This window comes from Macaca nemestrina, chromosome 1, assembly GCF_043159975.1.
Source record: "Macaca nemestrina isolate mMacNem1 chromosome 1, mMacNem.hap1, whole genome shotgun sequence".
Taxonomy (NCBI): Eukaryota; Metazoa; Chordata; class Mammalia; order Primates; family Cercopithecidae; genus Macaca; species Macaca nemestrina.
In genome coordinates this window covers 222,866,171-222,887,022 of record NC_092125.1, presented here as the reverse complement: position 1 = coordinate 222,887,022, position 20,852 = coordinate 222,866,171, and the positions used below count along the sequence as shown (strand labels likewise).

General features: G+C 44.5%; 1 protein-coding gene and 1 non-coding gene across 3 annotated transcripts in view; both read right to left on the bottom strand.

Moving 5' to 3' along the window:
* The window catches only part of LOC105473151 (mechanistic target of rapamycin kinase), a 149,702-nt gene that overhangs the window by 45,236 nt on the left and 83,614 nt on the right, over positions 1-20,852 (bottom strand). For both annotated transcript variants that reach the window (XM_011726788.2, XM_071100808.1), the window contains exons 29-30: positions 9,174-9,249; positions 5,379-5,518 (exon numbers count right to left, since the gene is read on the bottom strand). In XM_011726788.2, the coding sequence (XP_011725090.2) occupies positions 5,379-5,518; positions 9,174-9,249 (216 nt within the window). The remainder of the gene's footprint in view (positions 1-5,378; positions 5,519-9,173; positions 9,250-20,852) is intronic.
* On the bottom strand, positions 10,929-11,035 carry LOC112425136 (small nucleolar RNA U13). Its single transcript, XR_003016148.1, has one exon. It is a non-coding gene; the product is annotated as a small nucleolar RNA U13 (small nucleolar RNA).

The following is a 20,852-nucleotide window of genomic DNA, read 5'->3' as shown; positions in this document are numbered from 1 at the left end:
GCACTGCCTTCACCATGTAGCTGTGTGGGAACAGCTGTCAGAACCTGGTCAGTACACAGACAACAGCTCTGCTCTTCCACAAACATTTGTTACAAAAAATAATGCAGAATATACTGAGTCCTGCCTCTCAAAGGCGGTTGGGTGGGGGGCAAAACCAAATAAATAAAAAACACGAGACTGTTTTATGGGGCAACAACTAGGATAGTTGTTGTTTTCTGATACCTTTTACTACACACAGGGAGGACTAGGTAAAAGGTACACCCTCTGGGACTTTGATTTTCTCACCTAGTGTTGGGGCAAAAAACGCAGAAAGTGTAGCACATATACTAAAATTGGAACGATACAAAATTGGAACGATATAGAGAAGATTAGCATGGTCCCTGAAGATTTAAAACGAACAAAAAGTTTAGGAAGTATTCTTTCATTTGGAATGGCTCCATGGCTCCTCTTAGGGTTGAAGGCCTATGATCTCACTCCCGAGGAATCTGTTCTCAGTGACTAGAGGCTCTGTGGGAACAGTGTGAGGAGGGGGTTCACTTTAGTTCACTTTGGCTGCAGGTGTGGCAGTCTGCACCATAGGGCTGGGCGGGGCGGGGGGTGGGGATTGCCTAGCTCTCACAGCCTCCTGGAGGCAGACAAGCACGGGGAAAACGGGAAGGGTCTCTGCTCACTGGTAACTCCAGATCATTCCGGATGCCACCTCTGACGAACATCTGCCTCAGGCATGTTCAGGATATACGCACAAAATAAATTTAGAAATTGCACTCTAAACAGAGTTGACTGAATAAACCATATCAGAAACCTGCATATGATCAGGAAAAATATTCTGCTTCTTTCATCTCATTTTAAAATTTCTTTTAGTCTCCCACATTCTTAAATCCTTTGGTCAGCATTACTAGCCACTTATGCTTTATAGATAATTATAAAACTCGAAAGAACCCAAGAGATCAGAGGTATTTGGGACTGAGAACGGCAATATCAGGAGATCGGTATCACTCAGCTTGGTCATCTCAACTTCTGTGAGCCTCAGTTTCTTCAACTATAACACAAAGGAACTGCAGGAAACCACATCACAAGTCTCTTCCAATGCATCCAATCTGTTCCTACTAACCCAGCTAGGAAAAGTGGTCCTCTTTAATGTGAAAGGAGAGGAGTGGAAGGGGAAGGGGCCAGGAGAGGTTTCGAGAAGGAAGAAACAGTGCAGAGGATTTCAAAAGTACAAAAAGGAGCAGCAGAAGAGGGCAATTCAAAGAACGGAACAAATGAATGTGGGATTTGGAGAAAAGTGAATAATTTGGCCAGAGCTCAGATTATGAGAGAAGGGTTCATTGAGAAATGTGCTGAACAAGCGGGCTCGTGCCACAATAGGAAAGACTTTGAATGCCAGGCTGTGATATTTATATGTAAATCCAATGGCAACAGTCAAACACTTAAGTATTTTAGGAATTGATTAGAGTTGAATTTTAAGAACACTTCCATCCCGTTTTATCTTTCCCATAACAAGATATGATTGTATGACAGCTGATCTGAAAGTAGAAAAACTGTTTTTGAAATGATGTGGCTAATTCTTATTAACATACTTTTCTTTTGCCTTAGATCAGTGTTGTCCAGTGGAGCTTTCTGTGATGATGGAAAAGTTATCTATGTGCACTGTCCAATATAGCAGCCACTGGCCACATGTGGCTACTGAACACCTAAAATGTGGTATGACTGAGGAACTGAATTTCACATTTTGTTTAATTTAAAAATAGCCATAAGGCCGGATGCAGTGGCTCACGCCTGTAATTCCAGAACTTTGGCAGGCTAAGGCAGGCGGGTTTCTTGAGATCGGGAGTTTGAGACCAGCCAGGACAATATGGCAAAACCCCATCTCTATTAAAAATACAAACATTAGCCGGGAGTGGTGGTGCACGCCTGTAATCCCAGCTACTCGGGAGACTGGGGCAGGAAAATCACTTGACCCTGGGAGGTGAAGGTTGCAGTGAGCTGAAATCACAGCACTGCACTCCAGCCTGGGTGACAGAGTGAGACTCCATCTCAAAAAGGAAAAAAAAAAAGCCACATATGGCTAGAGGCTACCATATTGGACAATACAGCTTTAGATACTTGTTGGACTAAAAACAACAACAACAGCAACTTTAGTTACATAAATGAATAAAGCAGATTTGAAAGGATATGCTTCCTCAACTTATTGAGGTAAATGAATATGGAGTTTTTGTTGTCGTCGTTGTTGCCCAGACTAGTGTCAAACTTCTGGGCTCAAGCAATCTGCCCGCCTTAGCCTCCCAAAGTTTTGGGATTACAGGTGTCAGCCACCACACCCAGCCTTTTAATGTTAATTTATAAAAATAAATAACACTTTTGAATCTTCTTAATGATGGTTAAATCAGACAAGCCACTTTCAAATAATTTTAGAGTATTATCTCTCTCTCTATATATATGATCCAATGCCTAAGGCTAAATTCACTGACATTAAATTTTCATGCAAAACATTATAACATCTTCTATCTTGGGGATGTAGTAATAACTTTATATTAAGAAATAACGGCCAACCTTTGCAACATGGTGAGACTCTATCTCTACAAAAAATAACTTTAATAATTTAAAAAGTTAGCCAGGCATGGCGGTGCATTTCTGTAGTTCCTTCTACTCAGGAGGCTGAGGCGGGAGGATTGCTTGAGTCCAGGAGTTCAAGACCACAGTGAGCTATAATCACACCTCTGCACTCCACTGAGAGAGAGATTAAAGTCCTGCCTCTTAAAAAAAAAGAAAAAAAAAAAAGGCTGCGCACAGTGGCTCATACCTGTAATCCTAGCACTTTGGAAGGCCAAAGAGGGAGGATCGCTTGAACCCCAGGAGTTCAAAACCAGCCTAGACTGTACTGTGAGATCCTGTCTCTACAAAAAATAAAAAAAATTAGCCAACTGTGTGGTATGTGCCTGTAGTCCCAGCTACGAGGGAGGCTAAGGTAGTACAGAAAGACTACATGTAGTGAAAGATCATTCTTTCAGAAGGCTTACTTTGATTTTGTCCAATATTCTTAAACTTTCCAAGGTAGAAATGTCTAAACAAACAAAAGTTTGCCTATATTAAATAGACTCGATTTATTGATATGATAAAATATCACGCAGCTACTAAAAAAATGAGGCAGTAGCTCTGTAGATGCTGATACGGAACAGTGGCCTAGACTTAAGCGAAAACAGCAGAGTGCAAAATGGTATAAACAGCACATTACTGTCAATGTACATCCTTGTGATGGGGGTCAGAATATACTACCCTGAAATATGGTACCTTGGCATACTGAATATTTTAAGAAAATGGCAGCAAAAAAAAAAAAAAAAAAAAAAATTACTCTGACTACCCCCTGCCCTTATCCCCTGAAGCAGGTCATAACATCTAGGAAAAATATTTTGACCCTCCCCTGAAGAAGGTCATAAGGCCCTCCTGTGAGAAGTGCCTTCCCTATACCTGGAGGAAAGGAACATCCTTATTTCTGAAGACAGGGGGTCACAGAGAAGAATCTGAACAAAAAGGCCTATTAAAAATCGCCCATACAGGCCGGGCATGGTGGCTCACGCCCGTAATCCCAGCACTTTGGGAGGCCGAGATGGGCGGATCATGAGGTCGGGAGATCGAGACCACCCTGGCTAACACGGTGAAACCCCGCTCTACTAAAAAAAAAAAAAAAATACAAAAAAATTAGCCGGGCGCGGTGGCGGGCGCCTGTAGTCCCGGCTACTCGGGAGGCTGAGGCAGGAGAATGGCGTGAACCCAGGAGGCGGAGATTGCAGTGAGTGGAGATCGCGCCACTGCACTTCAGTCTGGGCGACAGAGCGAGACTCCGTCTCAAAAAAAAAAAAATCCCCCATACTGTGCTCCTCACTGTACAGGTCCAACTTAGATATCATTTCCTCCTGATATCTTCCAAGGCTGATTAGGGTGCTTCCTATTACCCACAGCCCCCTGAGCTTCTTTACTGATGGTATCACAATGTATTACGACATCCTGTAAGCTGGAAATGCAGGGGCTGTGACTGTCTTGCTCACAGCTGTGTCCCTAGGGCCTGGCATAGATACTAGCAATGAATACACCCTTGATAGTTACTAGCTGAATGAAGGAACAGTGGTCCCTAAGTATCATGTTCCAGAGAAAGTTGGGATAATCCACTAGTCGGGAGGTAGCATGGCACTTTTAGTCATTTATTTTTTGTTTTTTATTTATTTTTATTTATTTTTTTGAGACAGAGTCTCGCTCTGTCACCCAGGCTGGAGTGCAGTGCAATCTCAGCTCAATGCAACCTCCGCCTCCCAGGTTCAAGTGACCCTCCTGCCTCAGCCTCCCGAGTAGCTGGGATTACAGGCCTGCATCAGCACGTCCAACTAATTTTTTATTTTTAGTGGAGACAGGGTTTCGCCATGTTGGCCAGGCTCATCTCAAACTCCTGACCTCAAATGATCTGCCTGCCTCATCCTCCCAAAGGGCTGGGATTACAGGCGTGAGCCACTGCACCCAGCCTGTTTTAGTCATTTAAAACTGCAGTTAAAGAGTTTAACAATGATAATATAGCATTTTATTTTAACTATTTTTTAAAAGTTGTACTTGTTGCTGGAAACAGAATGGAGGCCATTTTTTTCCTTCAACATTCCCAAGCAACTCTCCAAATCAAAACCTAGCTAAATGTTCTCAGTTACGCATTATTGTTGCTTCCACCTGGAGTACCTGTCTCCCCCCTCCCTTCTCCTTTACCTGTCTCCTAACTCTCAGTTTTTCCTCCAGGAAGTACTGCAAGATCACCCTGCTTCCTCCTTTGGGCTTTCAACATAGTGTGGCTCATACCATTATCAACATCCTCTCAGGCTATAATAACCCTCTGTTAATGTGCCTGTCTCATCAACCTCAAAGGAAAGGCCTATTTTCTTGTGTCTTTTGTTTCCTTGGAGCCTGGCATAGTGCTGGACACACAGTAAGCATCTGATATAGATGAAGCACCTGAAGAGGGTAGTCACTGTTCTTCTTTCCTAAAAGCATTTGCAAGAGCTAATTTAAAAAATCAAGGTTGCCAAATAAGAATATGACCTCTTCACTGGGTCAGTAAAGATCAGGAGAGTACATAGGAGAACTAGATCCCAGGAGCACCCCTAAGGCTGTCCTGTCCTAGAACATTGTAAAGTTTAAGTGAAGGCCTTGCTACTTAGTAGCTGAGATAGAATGGAGAGAGAAAAACACCAAAAGTGAAAGATGATTTCTGAGAAGTATCAAGTGGAAGAAAATGAGTCTGAAGTGAGAACTCTGTTTGGGGGAAGCCTTCCTTTCAAATCCAAAGATCAAAGTGATGAAGTCTCTGTCAGCCACACATGCCATCATCCTAGGAAGCTCACCATTCCCCCAGGGCCTCGAGGCAGCGCATGCGGCCCAGCATCAGCTCTGGGTCATCCTTGTTGGTGTCCATTTTCTTGTCATAGGCCACCAGGGCATCCTCCCACTCATGCAGTTTCTCATACCAGGTAGCCTGGATCTCCTGTCACATGGGAAAGAAAGAAGACTGCTGTGAGGTGAAGAGAAGGGATCACATTTTTTAATCCACATACTCTCTTTCCATGGAAATGTTGTACGCATGACATGTCACCTATCAGTTATGTCTGGGCTTGGATTAAAAAGAACTTCAGACAATCTGGAGGAGTGCTGTTTGGGGAAGGTGGAAATGCTGGTTCCTTGGCACATGGATAGAATGATTCTGGGATTATCTGACAGCAGAGGTCAGGCCATACTCCTCCCCCATTATTTCCTTCCCAGACACATGGGTCATCAGAACACACCAGGATGTGGGGACATGAGGACAGGGGAAATCGTTTAGGGTTAGCAGAAAACGCCGACCACAGCACCAGAGCTGCTGCAAAGATGCCATCGCTCCAATCTGCTGGAATGCTGACACTGGGCTACTTGACAGGGATGGCAGCTGCTTTCCTGATGGGGCCAGAAAGACCAGGCCTCATCTGCATGTTTGCTGGAGGAGAACAACTCACTTTTTTAAAGCTCTTGATTCTCTGCATTTCTTAATGCATTTTTAAACTTTCAGGAAATAATAATTTAAAATATAACACCACCATTTAAAATTTTTTGGAAAGTCTTTCCCCTATTCTTCTAGAGTCTCCCATCTAATGTTCTCTCCTGCTCAGTGCTTGGCAGGTTTACCAGTGTCAGGGGCCAAAGGAGGGATTGCATTACCCTAGCAGATGGTGTGCCACGCTGAAACTGGGTGTTGTCCACGTGAGTAGGAGGTGCTACAGTCTGAGAGTTACAGACTATGACTCTCTAAATGATCAGGAGACTATTTTATGTGCCCTCCATCTCAGTTTCTCTCCTGGGCTGCTTCATCATCAGCTCAATAAATGACTATTTTTGCACAGGCAAGGGTAGTGGCTCTCTAGGGATTTCTTTAACAACAATATGATTCTGCAGTGAAATTTGTATGATATAATGCAGGGCCCATACTAGTTTCTCCCATTACCCTCTTCCCCTTTCTAAATTAAACTGATGTTTGTACAGTATGTAGACTAACAACTACTCCGCTAAGCTGTCTAAAATAACCTTTTCTTCTTGAACCTCTGAAAAGAGGTCATTTATGCTGGAGATTGTTCCCTTGTACCTACTTCCCCCCATCTGGTTCTTTCTGGCAGAGCTGGTGCCCTCTGCTGCCCCTAGACTAATTTTGCTGCCATGAAGTCTTCGCCCAACATCAGTGGAGTTTGTCAAAATGGGCATATCTGGCTCCATGTAAGGCAAGCTATCTCAACTTCATTTTTCAAGCCTGTCCAAAATAATACCTATTATGCCTAAATACAAAATAGAAAACTCAGAAAAGACAGACTACAAAAACAGCGTAAAATTTAAAAGCACTGGTAAATTTCTCATTTCAAATTTCTATACTGGGTGGAAAAGAAAAAAAAAAGAGCTGGTGACTAATGTGTGGCATACACTCAGCATGAACAAGCAGAGGGGAAAGGGGGCAACATATGGAGTGGGTCAATTAGAGGGCAGGATATTTTGAATTGCAATAGATTGCAGAAACTATAAGGTTTAAGCAATGAATCACACAAAATTCTAATGAGATTGCTGTTACATAAATTGTGCTGAGAAAGCACCGGCTCTGCCAAGAAAAAGCAAACCATTGTCAAGCTTAATATGATTCAGCTACCTAAATATAACAGAAAATCCACCACGGGTTTAGCAATAATCCTAGAGCTAATGGCCACCTTTGGAACCTGAAGATGGAGAAACTTTCATTGAAGGCTGGCATTCTGAGTATAGGGTATAAACCATCTGCTGGCAGATCACCTGAATACCAGATGTCTGCGGAGTCCTTGTCTCAATCAGCACTTACTGGCATCTAAGCTCTAAGGATATCAAAGGAGAGAACATCTTGATCTAGGTGGAGTACATTAAGTGCCCCCTCGCCCTACTTACTTCTCTCTGCAAACAAGGATTGTGGCAAGGATGGATGAGACACAGTTCTTTTACTTTGCCATCATCTGGAGAAATGTTGTCTTAGTCTAGTTACAGATAATACATGCTAAGGCTGGGCATGGTGGCTCACGCCTATAATTCCAGTACTTTGGGAGGCCGAGGTGGGAGGATCACCTGAGGTCGGGAGTTTGAGACCAGCTTGATCAACATGGAGAAACCCTGTCTCTACTAAAAATACAAAATTAGCTGGGCGTGGTGGCGCATGCCTGTAATCCCAGCTACTAGGGAGGCTGAGGCAGAAGAATCGCTTGAACCCAGGAGGCAGAGGTTGCAGTGAGCCGAGATCGTGCCATTGCACTCCAGCCTGGGCAACAAGAACAAAAGTCTGTCTGGAAAAAAAAAAAAGAAAAAAGATAATATGTGCTAAAGGTGGCAAAAGATTCCCTTAAAACTTTCATTCTAATTTACTAGGTGTTCTGTGAGGCAAAATGCTGTATGATTAAACAAAAGCCTGTTAAATAGTCACAATTTTTCTCACTTTAACATCCTGGGCTCCTGATCAAGGCAAACCACAGTAAGCGACCCACATGACTAATAAAAGGTTCCTCATCAAATATATGGACCTAGAGCTTCTTGACCTTCTAGGAATTCAATGCTAAGTTGATTAAGTTGATGCTTTACATATTTTAGAAGTTATCAAATGCCCTGCCAAGACCACAAAGAATAACAGAAACATTTTAAATACTGGTAGGCCAGAGATGGCAGTAGGGAAGCAGCTATGTAAGCAATAATGAACACAAAAATCCCTCAATGTCAGATATTAATTATAGCATGCATTTAATTAATTAATTTATTTATTTATTTTGAGACGGAGTTCCGCTCTTGTTGCCCAGGCAATGGCATGATCTCAGCTCACTGTAACCTCTGCTTCCCAGTTTCAAGCGATTCTCCTGTCTCAGCCTCCTGAGTAGCTGGGATTACAGGCATGCACCACAATACCCAGCTAATTTTGTATTTTTAGTAGAGACGGGGTTTCTCCATGTTGGTCAGGCTGGTCTTGAACTCCCAATCTCAGGTGATCTGCCTGCGTTGGCCTCCCAAAGTGCTGGGATTGCAGGCATGAGCCCCTGTACCCAGCCTTATAGTATATATTTTCTAAAGACCTGGCCATGGTGTCTTCCTAAGTATCTAATGAGGATTAACCACGGCCTAGACACAATGCAAGCTCCCACAAAGATAACTCAGATCAGGGGCAAATGCCTTGGCTCTAATGTCAGACTGCCCTGGTTCAAGTCCTGGTTCTGTCATTTATTCACTCTGTCAGCTCAGACTGGTTCTTAACCTGCTGGGACCACAGTCTCCTCATCTGTAAAATGTGATAACAGCAGTAACCACTTCATAGCACTGTTGTGAGGACCAAATGAGATAAAGCATATAAACACTTAGCAAAGGGCCAGGCACATGCTAAGAGTTTGATAAAATCAGTGCTTACTGCATATTCAAATCTACCCTCATGATTTATCTCAGCTGAAAGAGAGTCCCTACAGACATAGTTTATCTCTTTCATCCTGAAGATAGGTAAGTCAGCATCAGACTGGTATGAATTGGAGAAAAAACAGAAAAGGAAAGTAACTTTCTGAAGGTCAGGACCTATACCTCCCTAGCCAAGTCTCTACCTCCTGCTTTTCCAAAAAGAATGAGGTGCTTACCAGCTCTCCAAAGTGTTTCATGGCATATTCTAACACTCCGGCCGCTGCCTCCGGCTGCTGTAGCTTATTATTAATGCTGAGAAAACAAAGGGAAAAGGTAGTTACACTCAACAGGTCTGAGGGTGGGAGATGTGGGGGTCATTTGTGGGCAGATGGTTCACCAGCACTTCAAGGACAATGTCTTACAGATGTTGGAAGAGTATCAATTATCTATTACCATCCAGAAAGCTCAGTTTAAATTGTTTCATCTGAAAGAGGTTTTTGGTCTCCTCCCCTGATTCTGGGGGTCAGTAATGGGAACACTCATCTTTGCTGCTCTGTGGCCCTTCCTTTAAGAGCATAGACTGGTTTCCTCTCAGATGCTGGCAGGCAAGCAACATGTGTCTGTTTCTGAAACATCAGAAACCTTGGATATGAAATTATCCTTCTTGTAGTACACAATCATATGAGACTCCTCTGAACTTTTTTGTTTTGAGAAAAGCTCTCACTATGTTGTCCAGGCTGGTCGAACTCCTGGGCTCAAGTGATCCTCCTACCTCAGCCTCCTGACTAGCTGGTATTACAGGCACACACCACAGCACCTGGCTCCTCTGAACTTTTAAGTCTTAACTTCTCATCAGTTGCCTTCAGTAGTAGAAATAACAAAATTAATCAAAACCATCAGATTCTGTGAGCAACACAGAGGTGGCACCAAGGTTGGGTCATGCACGTCAATGACAGAACCTTGGGAGCTGTGGCAATGCAGCCATGCTGACTGTTCTGACAGAGCCCACCCCCTTCAAATTCAGATGCCTCCCAAGACCCTCTTCAGGGGCTGTTCCCTTCCACCCTTTGCAGAAGGCTGCCAAGGGACCACATCTAGAGTTACTTGAACTGGCCTCTACTGTAGAGAAGCTTTTCACTAATGACACCCTGCTCTGCTCATGTCATCTTTAGGCTAGAGGACTGTTACCACACTGGGACAACTGGGCAGTGCCACTGGGAGGCCTGGTGCCTGGAGTTGGTTCATCACAGGCTGCTAGGAGGCCTTGAAAGCGGAAGAGCCATGAGGGCTTAGATCCTTGTCCCCATAGGAACTTATGCAACTAAGCTCAACACTAAATATAAGCCTGAGGTATGGAAGGAACGGAAAAGATGGGAGGGCGAAGGAGCTCACTTGAGAAATTCACAAGACCACAATGATTATATCTGTTTAAAGGCAGGGAGCAAAATGTGACACATCAACCTGGGAGTCTAGACTGGTTTAATGAGCAAGGATCCAGTTTACTGCTTTGAGTACAAACTGTCTACTTGACCAGAATTAATTTTTAAGTGGTTTTGGGAAATTCCAGGATTTGAGTTCAATGTGGCAATATGGCAAGAAATTGCTGTTATAAATATTATTTTAAAAATCCAAATTCTGCCACATTTCTTCCAATAAAACCAAAAGAAATTGCCCAGAAATCTAAAGAAGCTAACATTTGTGAAAGTAATAATCTAATGCCTCATGTTTACAAAGCGTTTTCAAATAATCTTTCCAATCCATCACTTCTTTGACCTCATGCATCCCTAAGAGAGTGGGAAGGGAGAGGTGTTATCAGACCTGTTTCACTAACGGGGAAGCTAAAGCCCAGGAAAGGCAGGGATTTTCCCCAAGGCCCACAGGAATCGGGACAGTTCCCACAGTAAATGAAGCACCTTATGCCTCTTTGTTAAGGATAAGTTGGGGGTGAAGCAGCCTTGGATTTGGAGTCAGAAGACAGGGTTTTCCCCCATGATCAGACTGATCACATGCTGATGTGATAACAAGCTTGAGGGAGACACATCTCACCACATGTGATGGTAAAAACCCAATCATCATACATAAATGAATACAAAAGGATCAAAATTTGGGTTTAACTTTCTGGAGGTCTAATTCTGCCACTTATAAACTGTGTGATCATAAATAAGTTGTTTTAAACATCTTAATTTTCATTTTTTTGGGTACATAGTAGGACATATTTAAGTCATCTTTTTTGAATGTAAATTCCTTATCTATGAAACAGGGCTAATACCACCTCCTCCTTCAGAGGGTTCTTCAGGGAATTAAACAATGAACATGAAATTGCTAAGCAGGTCCTTCACTTGTGTTTGTCCAAGCATAAAAGCTGCTAAAACACAGTTATATGCTTGTCTGCAGGAATAACATACACCTACGGTGGAGACTTAAGTTAGGACTAGGCAGTCATCACTGTGAATTCCAAATGTTTCCTGAGTAGAACTGTTTGAGTGTCCAGTATCTAGGTTCTATGCTCCAGATTTGTTGGGGAAGCTATGGGGCTGGTGCTTCTTGAGCTGGTACTAAGCAAGGCAATGAGCTCCATAAGTTAGAATATGCTCCATAAGTTAGCCTGCTACAAAATTCAGAGATGTTTTTAATTTCAGAGTGAAACCATCGCATGATGGTTTCTTTTAGGAGGCCCTATATGAGTTTTTCTAAGCTGAGAATGAAAAGCAAGTCTAAAGGAACCTACTACACTGTAGGTTCATTGGGAAGCAGTTCCCAATGCCTCTTGGCCCCCATAAGTCAGGTACTGCGCTTTGTGCCCAATCACATGGGGCTGGGAAAACTGTACTAATAATATTACTAGGTGTAGATTTGGGATTATCTAGTTCCTTGAAGCCAAATAAAGATTATGAAAGCATAAGAAAACAGGAAAAAAAGAAAGCCAGTGGCTGGGCGCAGTGGTTCATGCCTGTAATCCCAGCACTTTGGGAGGCTGAGGCAGGAGGATTGCTTGAGCTCAGGAGTTTGAAACCAGCCTGGGCAACAGAGCGAGACCCCATCTCTATTAAAAAAAAAAAAATTCCAGGAGTTCTAACAACTGTCTTCAATCTTGTGTTCTGGAAAACGTTCTCTTTTCTTTTCTTCTTTCTTTCTTTTTTAAAGAGACAGGATCTTGCTCTGTCATCCAGGCTGAAGTTAGTGGCACAATCATGGCTCACTGCAGCCTCAATCTCCTGGTTCAAGCAATCCTCTGGCCTCGGCCTCCCAAAGTGCTGGGATGACAGGTATGAGACACTGCACCTGGCCTCCAGCCTATTTTTAAATTTTAACATTACCAAAGCTTGACTCATTCTGAGGACAAAACAACAAAAACAAAAGCAAACACAAGTCTTTTCCTAATCCACCTTCCCAATTATTACAGTGCCTAAAAAATGAGTTTACCACAAACTGATCAAAATTAGGAAGTAGTGATTAGGGACCTCAAAGGAGAAACAAATTTTACCTTAATATACAGCTACGGCCTTGATATACGACCTCTAAGGACTGACCAGCATAGCTTTGCAAATTAAAAATGTAAAAACATATGGCCCTAACTCCTTTAAGAGAGAGTCCAGGCCAGGTGTGGTGGCTCATGCCTGTAATCCCAGAGTTTTGGGAGGCCAAGGTAGGAGGATCACCTGAGGTCAGGAGTTTGAGACCAGCCTGGCCAACATGGTGAAGCCCCATCTCTACTAAAAATACAGAAATTAGCCAGGTGTTGTGGCACACGCTTGTAATCCCAGCTACTCGGGAGGCTGAGGCAGGAGAATCACTTGAATCTGGAAAGGTTGCAGTGAGTCAAGATTATGCCACTGCACTCCAGCCTGGGCAACAAGAGCGAAACTCCATCTCAAAAAAAAAAAAAAAAAAAGAGAGAGAGTCCAATGACTTATTTGTACAATATTTCCCATTTGAATGTGTGGAGGCAGGTCAGGCTGCAGACAGAGCTCAGTGGGCAGGAAAGAGGGCAACAGGACCAGGCCTTTACCAGTGGCCATTGAACTTGGGGGGGGGGCACCTTGGAATTCATGATAAGCTCTTATTGAGCAGTAAAAACATAATCATTAAAAAATTATAACTTTGGCCAGGCGCGGTGGCTCATGCCTGTAATCCCAGCACTTTGGGAGGCTGAGGCGGGCAGATCATGAGATCAGGAGTTCGAGACCAGGCTGGCCAACATGGTGAAACCCCATCTCTACTAAAAATATAAAAATTAGCTGAGCATGGTGGCAGATGCCTGTAATCGCAGCTACTCGGGAGGTTAAGGCAGGAGAATCGCTTGAACCCAGGAGGCGGAGGTTGCAGTGAGCCAAGATCGCACACTGCACTCCAGCCTGAGTGACAAAAGCAAGGCACCGTTTAAAAAAAAAAAAAAAAAATTACAACTTTGACTAAACTCATGAAAAATTAACACCCTCATTCTGAGAAATTAATTTCTCTCTGATTTGAGAACCTGAAGGTAAGGACACTGTCCATATCCACTCTCTTTTTTTTTTGAGATGGAGTCTCACTCTGTCGCCTAGGCTAGAGTGCAATGGCGCAATCTCAGTTCACTGTAACCTCTGCCTCCTGGGTTCAAGCGATTCTCCTGTCTCAGCCTCCCAAGTAGCTGGGATTACAGGTGCCCACCACCACACCTGGCTATTTTTTGTATTTTTAGTAGAGATGGGGTTTTGCCATGTTGGTCAGGCTAGTCTTGAACTCCTGACCTCAGGTGATCTGTCCGCCTTGGTCTCCCAAAGTGCTGGGATTACAGATGTGAGCCACCTCGCCTGGCACTCTCTCTTTTTCATGACAGGGTCTGGCTCTGTCATCCAAGCTGGGATGCAATGGTGCGATCTCAGCTCACTGCAACCTCTACCTCCTGGACTCATGCAATCCTCCCACCTCAGCCTCTCAAAGGCCTACACCACCACACCCAGCTATTTTTTTTTTTTTGTATTTTTAGTAGAAATGAGGTTTTGCCATGTGGCCCAGGCTGGTCTCAAACTCCTGAGCTCAAGTGATCTGCCTGTCTCAGCCTCCCAAATTGTTAGGATTATAGGCATGAGCCACCACGCCCAGCCATACCTACTCTCTTGATTGTTCAAAGAATAAAGAGATTTTTAGCAAACCAGCTGCTATTGCCCTGTGTATTTATTTCCTCTTCCCCCTTTTCCTCTTTAATTTCCTACAGGACTTTCTCCCTAAGCTACATTTCTCTTATTTCCTTCTGAGGAGTTCCCATGAACGCCTCTAAGGCTGCTGGCGAATACTAATTATGGATGTGGACGCTCTGGACAGTGAAGTGAGCAGGCTTATTAATCCTGGTGACCAAGAGAGTCTGTTATCTTGTTTGGGATCTTAATTTTTTCTTCTTCCTCCATGCCTTCTGGCACTCCATCATGGGAGGCAACAAAAAGATACAACAAGATACCAAAGTAAGAAGAGAGGCCAGGTGCGGTGGCTCATGCCTGTAATCCCTGCACTTTGGGAGGCTGAGGCAGGTGGATCACGAGGTCAGGAGATCAAGACCATCCTGGCTAATGCGGTGAAACCCCTTCTCTACTAAAAAATACAAAAAATTAGCCGGGCACGGTGGTGTGCACCTGTAGTCCCAGCTACTGGGGAGGCTGAGGCAGAAGAATGACATGAACCCGGGAGGTGGAGCTTGCAGTGAGCCGAGATCGTGCCACTGCACTCCAGCCTGGGTGACAGAGCGTGACTCTGTCACAAAAAGAAAAAAAAAAAGAGAGCTCACCATATGTGCCAGGCACTGCACTTATGTTTCTATGTATTATTTCGACCCTGTGAAACTATTATTAATATTCTCATTTTATATATGAAGAAAACATGGCCCAGTAGGTCACAGGCTGTTGCTTTCCCTTAAAAGGTGACTTTCTCTTAAAAATGTTACCACTGAAAAGTATCTTTAGTGCCATGTTGAGGTAAAGAAAAAAAAGTATCTTAAGTAATAATGAAGGGTATACTGCAAGCTCTGCAATGGGAGGGACGGGGCAGTGTCTTAGCTTTCTCCTCTTGGCATCAGTAGGCACCCAGGAATGAGGTGTAAAATGAATGAGCATGAGCAATGGGTGGGATGTTTCCATTAACTCTGTCTCTAGAACTCATTGTGCAGGTGAAGGGAGCCCTCCTGTGCCTTCATTTTAACTTCCTCACTAACATTCCCCTCTTACTCCCAAGCTCCCATCTCACATTTTTTATTTCCTTCCAGAAGCTACTAATATGCCTCTAGTCTCCCACGTGACAAGTCAGCAAGCCACCACAGCAGGCTTTTCAAAGACAGCCAGGCTTATAGTTCAGGCTGCAAAGTGCAGGACAAGCAAGCCTCTGTGAAAACGCAGGAGTTCACAGCCACTAAGTCCCAGGTCTCCTGCCTACCTGGGTGATACAAAGCTGTCCTTTGAATTATGTCCCTTTTCTACTGAGATGTGGTTTTTATGAGACTGAAGGGAGAGACTGTATGTTCGGCTCCTTTGAAGAATTCGCCTTTGCTTAAAAGCCCCCTTAGTGAGAAACTCTTGTTTTACAGGGCAGCTGGGAGTTTTATAAAGCCCATTCTATAAACACTCCATTGTGTGCCCCTCAGTCGTTCCCTATTAATGCTGCAGGCTTATAAAGGGCAAACTGTTCAAAACCCCAGCCCAACAGAAGAGGAATACTTAACACCACAAACCAGACCCTGCTGATGCTGGTTTGGTGGAAAAGATCTGAACACAAACAAGTTTAGAGAGACTGAGGCTTGCCAGCAACGTGCCTACAACAGTGTGCAGAAATGACAGGTCAACCAGATTTCCCATCTCCTTTTGACACACATTGAGGCCAAAGGAAAAGAGCACTGAGTCCCAAGAATTTTCTAAACTAGTGATTCTCACTGCCTCCCTAACACGGGTGTGCAGTATTAAAATGGAGTTATCACTCCATTTTCCAGTGATAACATCCAGTTGCTATTACACAGTTGTGAATCTGCAGAACAAACAGAAACTGCCTATCTGCATAATAGAACCCAGAGCCCACAACTGACCCTGGAGTTAGGAAGACAATGAAGACAGGTGGAAAGGAGAACATGGTGAACCTGGGTATCAGGAGCAGAAGGAGGCCACTGTACAGACATACTCATTCTCATTCATTCTTCACTCTCCCCACCCCAGCCCAAGATTGAATTTTGATTAAAGGAGGCTGAATTGCAGAGCCTCCTTTAATCAAATTCGAGTTTTGAACTGAGTTGGGAAAGTTCTTGGCAATTAAGGAAAACATTTTCTAGAGCTGAGCAGAACTAATACTAAGAAATTGCCTTGCTGCCTTCCTATAGCAAACATCACACCATTACGCCAAGCATCTTAACCCCACTACCCAGAAACCTCGTTCCCAAGGCAGGGCAAGCATGTGAGCTGAGCAGCGGGTGATTCCGCTGTGCAGGCGCTTCCCCCAGCAGAGGCCCTGTCAGGAGTGACAGTAGAGCAGCTCACATGGGCAGTGGGGCCTGCTGCCTCCCCACAGCTCTTTCCTTTCAGGCTCTCCCTAGCAGCTTTGTTTTTTTTGAGACAGGGTCTCACTCTGTCACCCAGACTGGAATGCAGTGGCGCAATCTCGGTTCAACGCAATCTCAGCTTCCCAGGCTTAAGGATTCTCGTGCCTCAGACTCTTGAGTAGCTGGGATTACAGGTGCGTGCCACTACCGCCCAGCTAATTTTTGTATTTTTAGTAGTAGAGACGTGTTTTCACCATGTTGGCCAGGCTGGTCTTGAACTCCTGACCTCAAATGATCTAACTGCCTCAGCCTCCCAAAGTGCTGGGATTACAGGCATGAGCCACTGTGCCCAGCCCCCTCACTGCCTTTTATTGGAGGAGGATGAGATTGACCAAAAGAGTGGGTCATTAACTGCTCAAGGACTTAATGCTGACCCACAGCAAAGCAGTCTAAATGCCTTTCCTGCCACCTGAAGAGAAACCTGGAGAACACCGTCTCTGGAAGTGTCCTCAGTCATGGCTCCACAGGCTTCTGGACAGATGTTGAGTCCACAGTAACTTGGCCTGGTAGTACCTCCTTGCGTGGCCCACTTGGTTATCACCCTCAACCCTCAGCCTTGGTGCCATGTGACCTCTGGGCTGTTCAGAGCAAAGTGATGCAAGACTCTTCCACACACGGCCGCGCCTGTCGGAAAGTCCTCAGGCAGCAAGGAGCATCTGCAGGCACATCTGGGGGAACACTCAGGCTTCCCCAGTGCTCCCATCAGGAATGTATGAGAACACACCCACTGGCTTCCCAGATGCCCGTGGGCCTTCTTTCTCCTGTCTATTTCTAGTGCAGACCACAGTCTGCGTTTCATTTGGTTCCCTGTCAAGTAAGAATTCTCTGAATTCCCCTGGCCCTAGGCTGGTGACACATGCATCACAGCTGATGGGGCTGTGACAGGTCTGACTAAAGTGGCCTAACCAGCCACACTGAGGCCACCCTGGACACTGCTTTGGGTCCTAATCACTGTATCAAGCAGTTTCTCTCATAGAGTGTTAACTGCTTGAGATCCTCCTGTCACTTCTCCTAGCACTGAGGCTTAGCTCTGTGCCCAACACTGGATTAAAAACCAAATAATCTGATTCCTTCTAGGGCCAGGGAGATCTGGGGTTGGCTAAGCCCTGATGTCTTTATCAGGAAGCTACTTTGGGAATCTGGGAACAGGAGAATGGTCTGGGAAACTCAAGAATGAACAGACTAATCTAGAAGGGAAAGGACAGCAGTGCAGACAGAGGCAAAATGAAAACATCTGAAAAATGACAGGGCAGAAGGTCGGGAGGGCTGCTGGAATGCAGACAGGAGGGGAAGTGAAGGGAGACAAAGCCAGATCAGATGATGAAGACAGAACCTCTGGGTCTGGCAGGGCCAGAACTCAGGAAAAAGAACTTTACATATTAAGAGAAGGCTGGCCCTGTTACAAGGTTTCAAAGCTGGGGCATTTGGTGTCCTAGGAGCTCTTGGGGACCTAACGCACCAAGATAAAACAGGTTTGGTGCAACAGAGGTGGCCAGCTTCACACAGTCAAAATAGGTTTCCTTGGCTAGGCGCGGTGGCTCATGCCTGTAATCCCACCACCTTGGGAGGCTGAGACAGGATGATTGCTTGAGGACAGGAATTCAAGACCAGCCCGAGCAAGACTTCAAATCTACAGCAAGACTTCAAATCTACAAAAAATTTAAAAATTAGCTGGATGAGGTGATCTGTGCCTGCAGTCCTAGCTATTTGGGAGACTAAGGCGGGAGGAACGCTTGAGCCCACGAGTGTGAGGCTGCAGTGGGCTACAATTGCACCACTGCACTCCAGACTGTGTGGAGACCCTGTCTCCAAAAACAAAACAAAAGATTCCTGATGTCTCAGGCTCAGAGTGGCCTAAGAATAACAAGAATTCTTACTATGTCTTCATCCTTCTTTCTGTGTGGTCACAGTTTAAATGGTTTGTCTGTCATAGTACCTACAGGACACGCTAAATCTGTATGTGAGGTGGTGTGAGCCCTTGGAATAAAGAGGGTAGAATAGTTAACAGTTGTTATTAGGAAATGCATGGGGGGGAGGGGGCGCGTGTGCAAAAAAATCTCTTTTCAAGATTGGTGAGTGGAAGTATCACTTTTTAAAAAGAAAAAAATGGAGAAGTTGATTATAATATAATCACCTTTCCAAGATACTTTTACCTGTGCATATTCTGCATAAATGCATATTTTATACATATTGGTGATAAAAGCATATATACAATTTTGTATGCTGCCTTTTCACATTTCCACTCCATTCAGTCTTCATAATTGCTTTTACTGGCTGCATACCCATTTCCTCCCACTGAAAGATCCCATGGCTGGTTAGCAGCAGCACTTGTTAGATACCAGGTCACCAGGAGTGCTGCTGATGAGCTCACATTCGGCACTCTCTATGCTAAGGGAACTGTCCTGCAGAAGTTTACAGAGTCAGCTCTGGGGATCCTAGTGCCCAGCCCCGGAGAGAAATACTGCCCAGCGATGAGCTGGCAAGCTGGCCCATTTGACTCACTGTCTCCAGGCATCTCCTGGTTGGATGTAGGGCCCAGGTACCTTAGCACAACCCAGAATAAGGCAGAGAGAGGTGCACAACCCCAGAATGTGAAAGCACACGACTTTTGCTGGCTGGGTTTGCAACCGAGGAGCCTGTCAGAGGCGTGTTGTAAAAATGATGAATGGCTGTCACATTTCCAAGGCTCTGGCTGATTTAGGGAGCTATTGGCAGGCACGTCGCTCCCAGCATGTCAGCCAGTTAATTACTTCCAACTTTATCTTTCTTGTCAACACTTCTTGACAAATTGGCCATTATCTTTTTATTCTACAACAATGAGCACTGCTCCTTTTCTGGTGATGCCTGCAGGTTCTTCTCCCCCTTTCTGCTTCTTCACATCCAGAGAGAAATGAAGAGCTTTGAGACAGTCTATTAGAAAGAAGCAGCAGTCAGGAAAAGGATGGGGAAAAGGAGCAAAAGGGGTAGGCTGATAGAGTGACTCCAAAGCTAATGTTCATCTCTCTTGACTCAAAACTGAGTTGATATTTTGGGTAGAGTCCTGATTTCTTGGCTTCTGAATGTCCAAGAACTCTGACTCAGTCCACTATGTGGATAAAGTTGGGAAACAAAACTTAAACGAGCTGGCACCTAGTGATCTGGCAGCTTCTAACTCTTCACATTTAATTGTAGAAGCAGATGTGAGCTGGTCTTCCACTCTATTAAGAAGCTGGGCCACAGTGTAGGAATAGTGATGCCCATTCTGGGTTCAGGGAAAAGAAAAAACCATGCCTACCTTCTTGGTAATGGAAGCCTTATGGAAGAGAACTGTGGCACTCTATAACTGGATTCCCAGGATTCACAGCCAGTGAAAAGTACAAAAATGTTTGGAGAGACCAGTGGTGCCCCTACTGGATACATCCTATTGACACTGGATGAACAGTCAGAGGTGGCCATGAGACACAGTCCAGCACCTACCAGATTTAATTAGTTCTAAGACACACATTTTTTTCACACCTTAACATCTCTGAAATTGGGATGCAGCGTACAATTCAAGGTTTCACAGCACTGGGACACAGTGTAACTGCCAGCAGTTTCTTTCCTTCCCCCAGTGTCATATAAAAATCAGAAGCAGTTTCTCTAAGTCAGCATAAGAGCAGTTCCATTAAATCTCCAGGTAGTCCGAAGGATAAGCTAGCTTCTGTAGATGAGTTTAGGGATACCACTGAAACACAGCAAGTTTCTCCCCTTAGAAGGGTCTGGTTTTATAACAAAAGCCCCTCTGTCTTTTTGGTCAGCTTTAGGAGAAACCCCAGAACTCTTCTCTTCTTACAATTCCTCACTGATGGCAAGGTTTCTCCACTGAAGAACCTTCCCCGGGGTTTGTAAGACACTCTACAAAGGCAAGCTGTTACGGTGACCCTGTGGGAAGTCTTGACAGCAGCTGGAAGTAAATGCATGCTCTACTGATAAGTGGTGAGAGATCTGGCCTCTTGGGCTGAATCTAAAAGGCAATTAAAAAAAAAAAAAGATGGGCTACAGCAAAAGATACAATCTGCTTCTGCTTTTGCTCTTCTTTCCTACTCTTTGCTGCGTGGAGCTTTTCTATAAAGGGCACAGATTCCTAGAGGCACACTGGCCCTTCTGAAGTCAGCACGAACCCAGAAGTTTGGAATGTGGTTTTTTGTTTGTTTTGAGATAGGGTCTTATTCTGTTGCCCACACTGGAGTGCAGTGGTGTGATCATAGCTCACTGCAGCCTCAAATTCCTGGACTCAAGGGATCCTCCTGCCCTGGCCTCCTGAGTAGCTGAGACCACAGGCACATGCCATCATGCCCCACTCAATTTTTTTATAGAGACAGGGTCTTGCTATGTTACCCAGGCT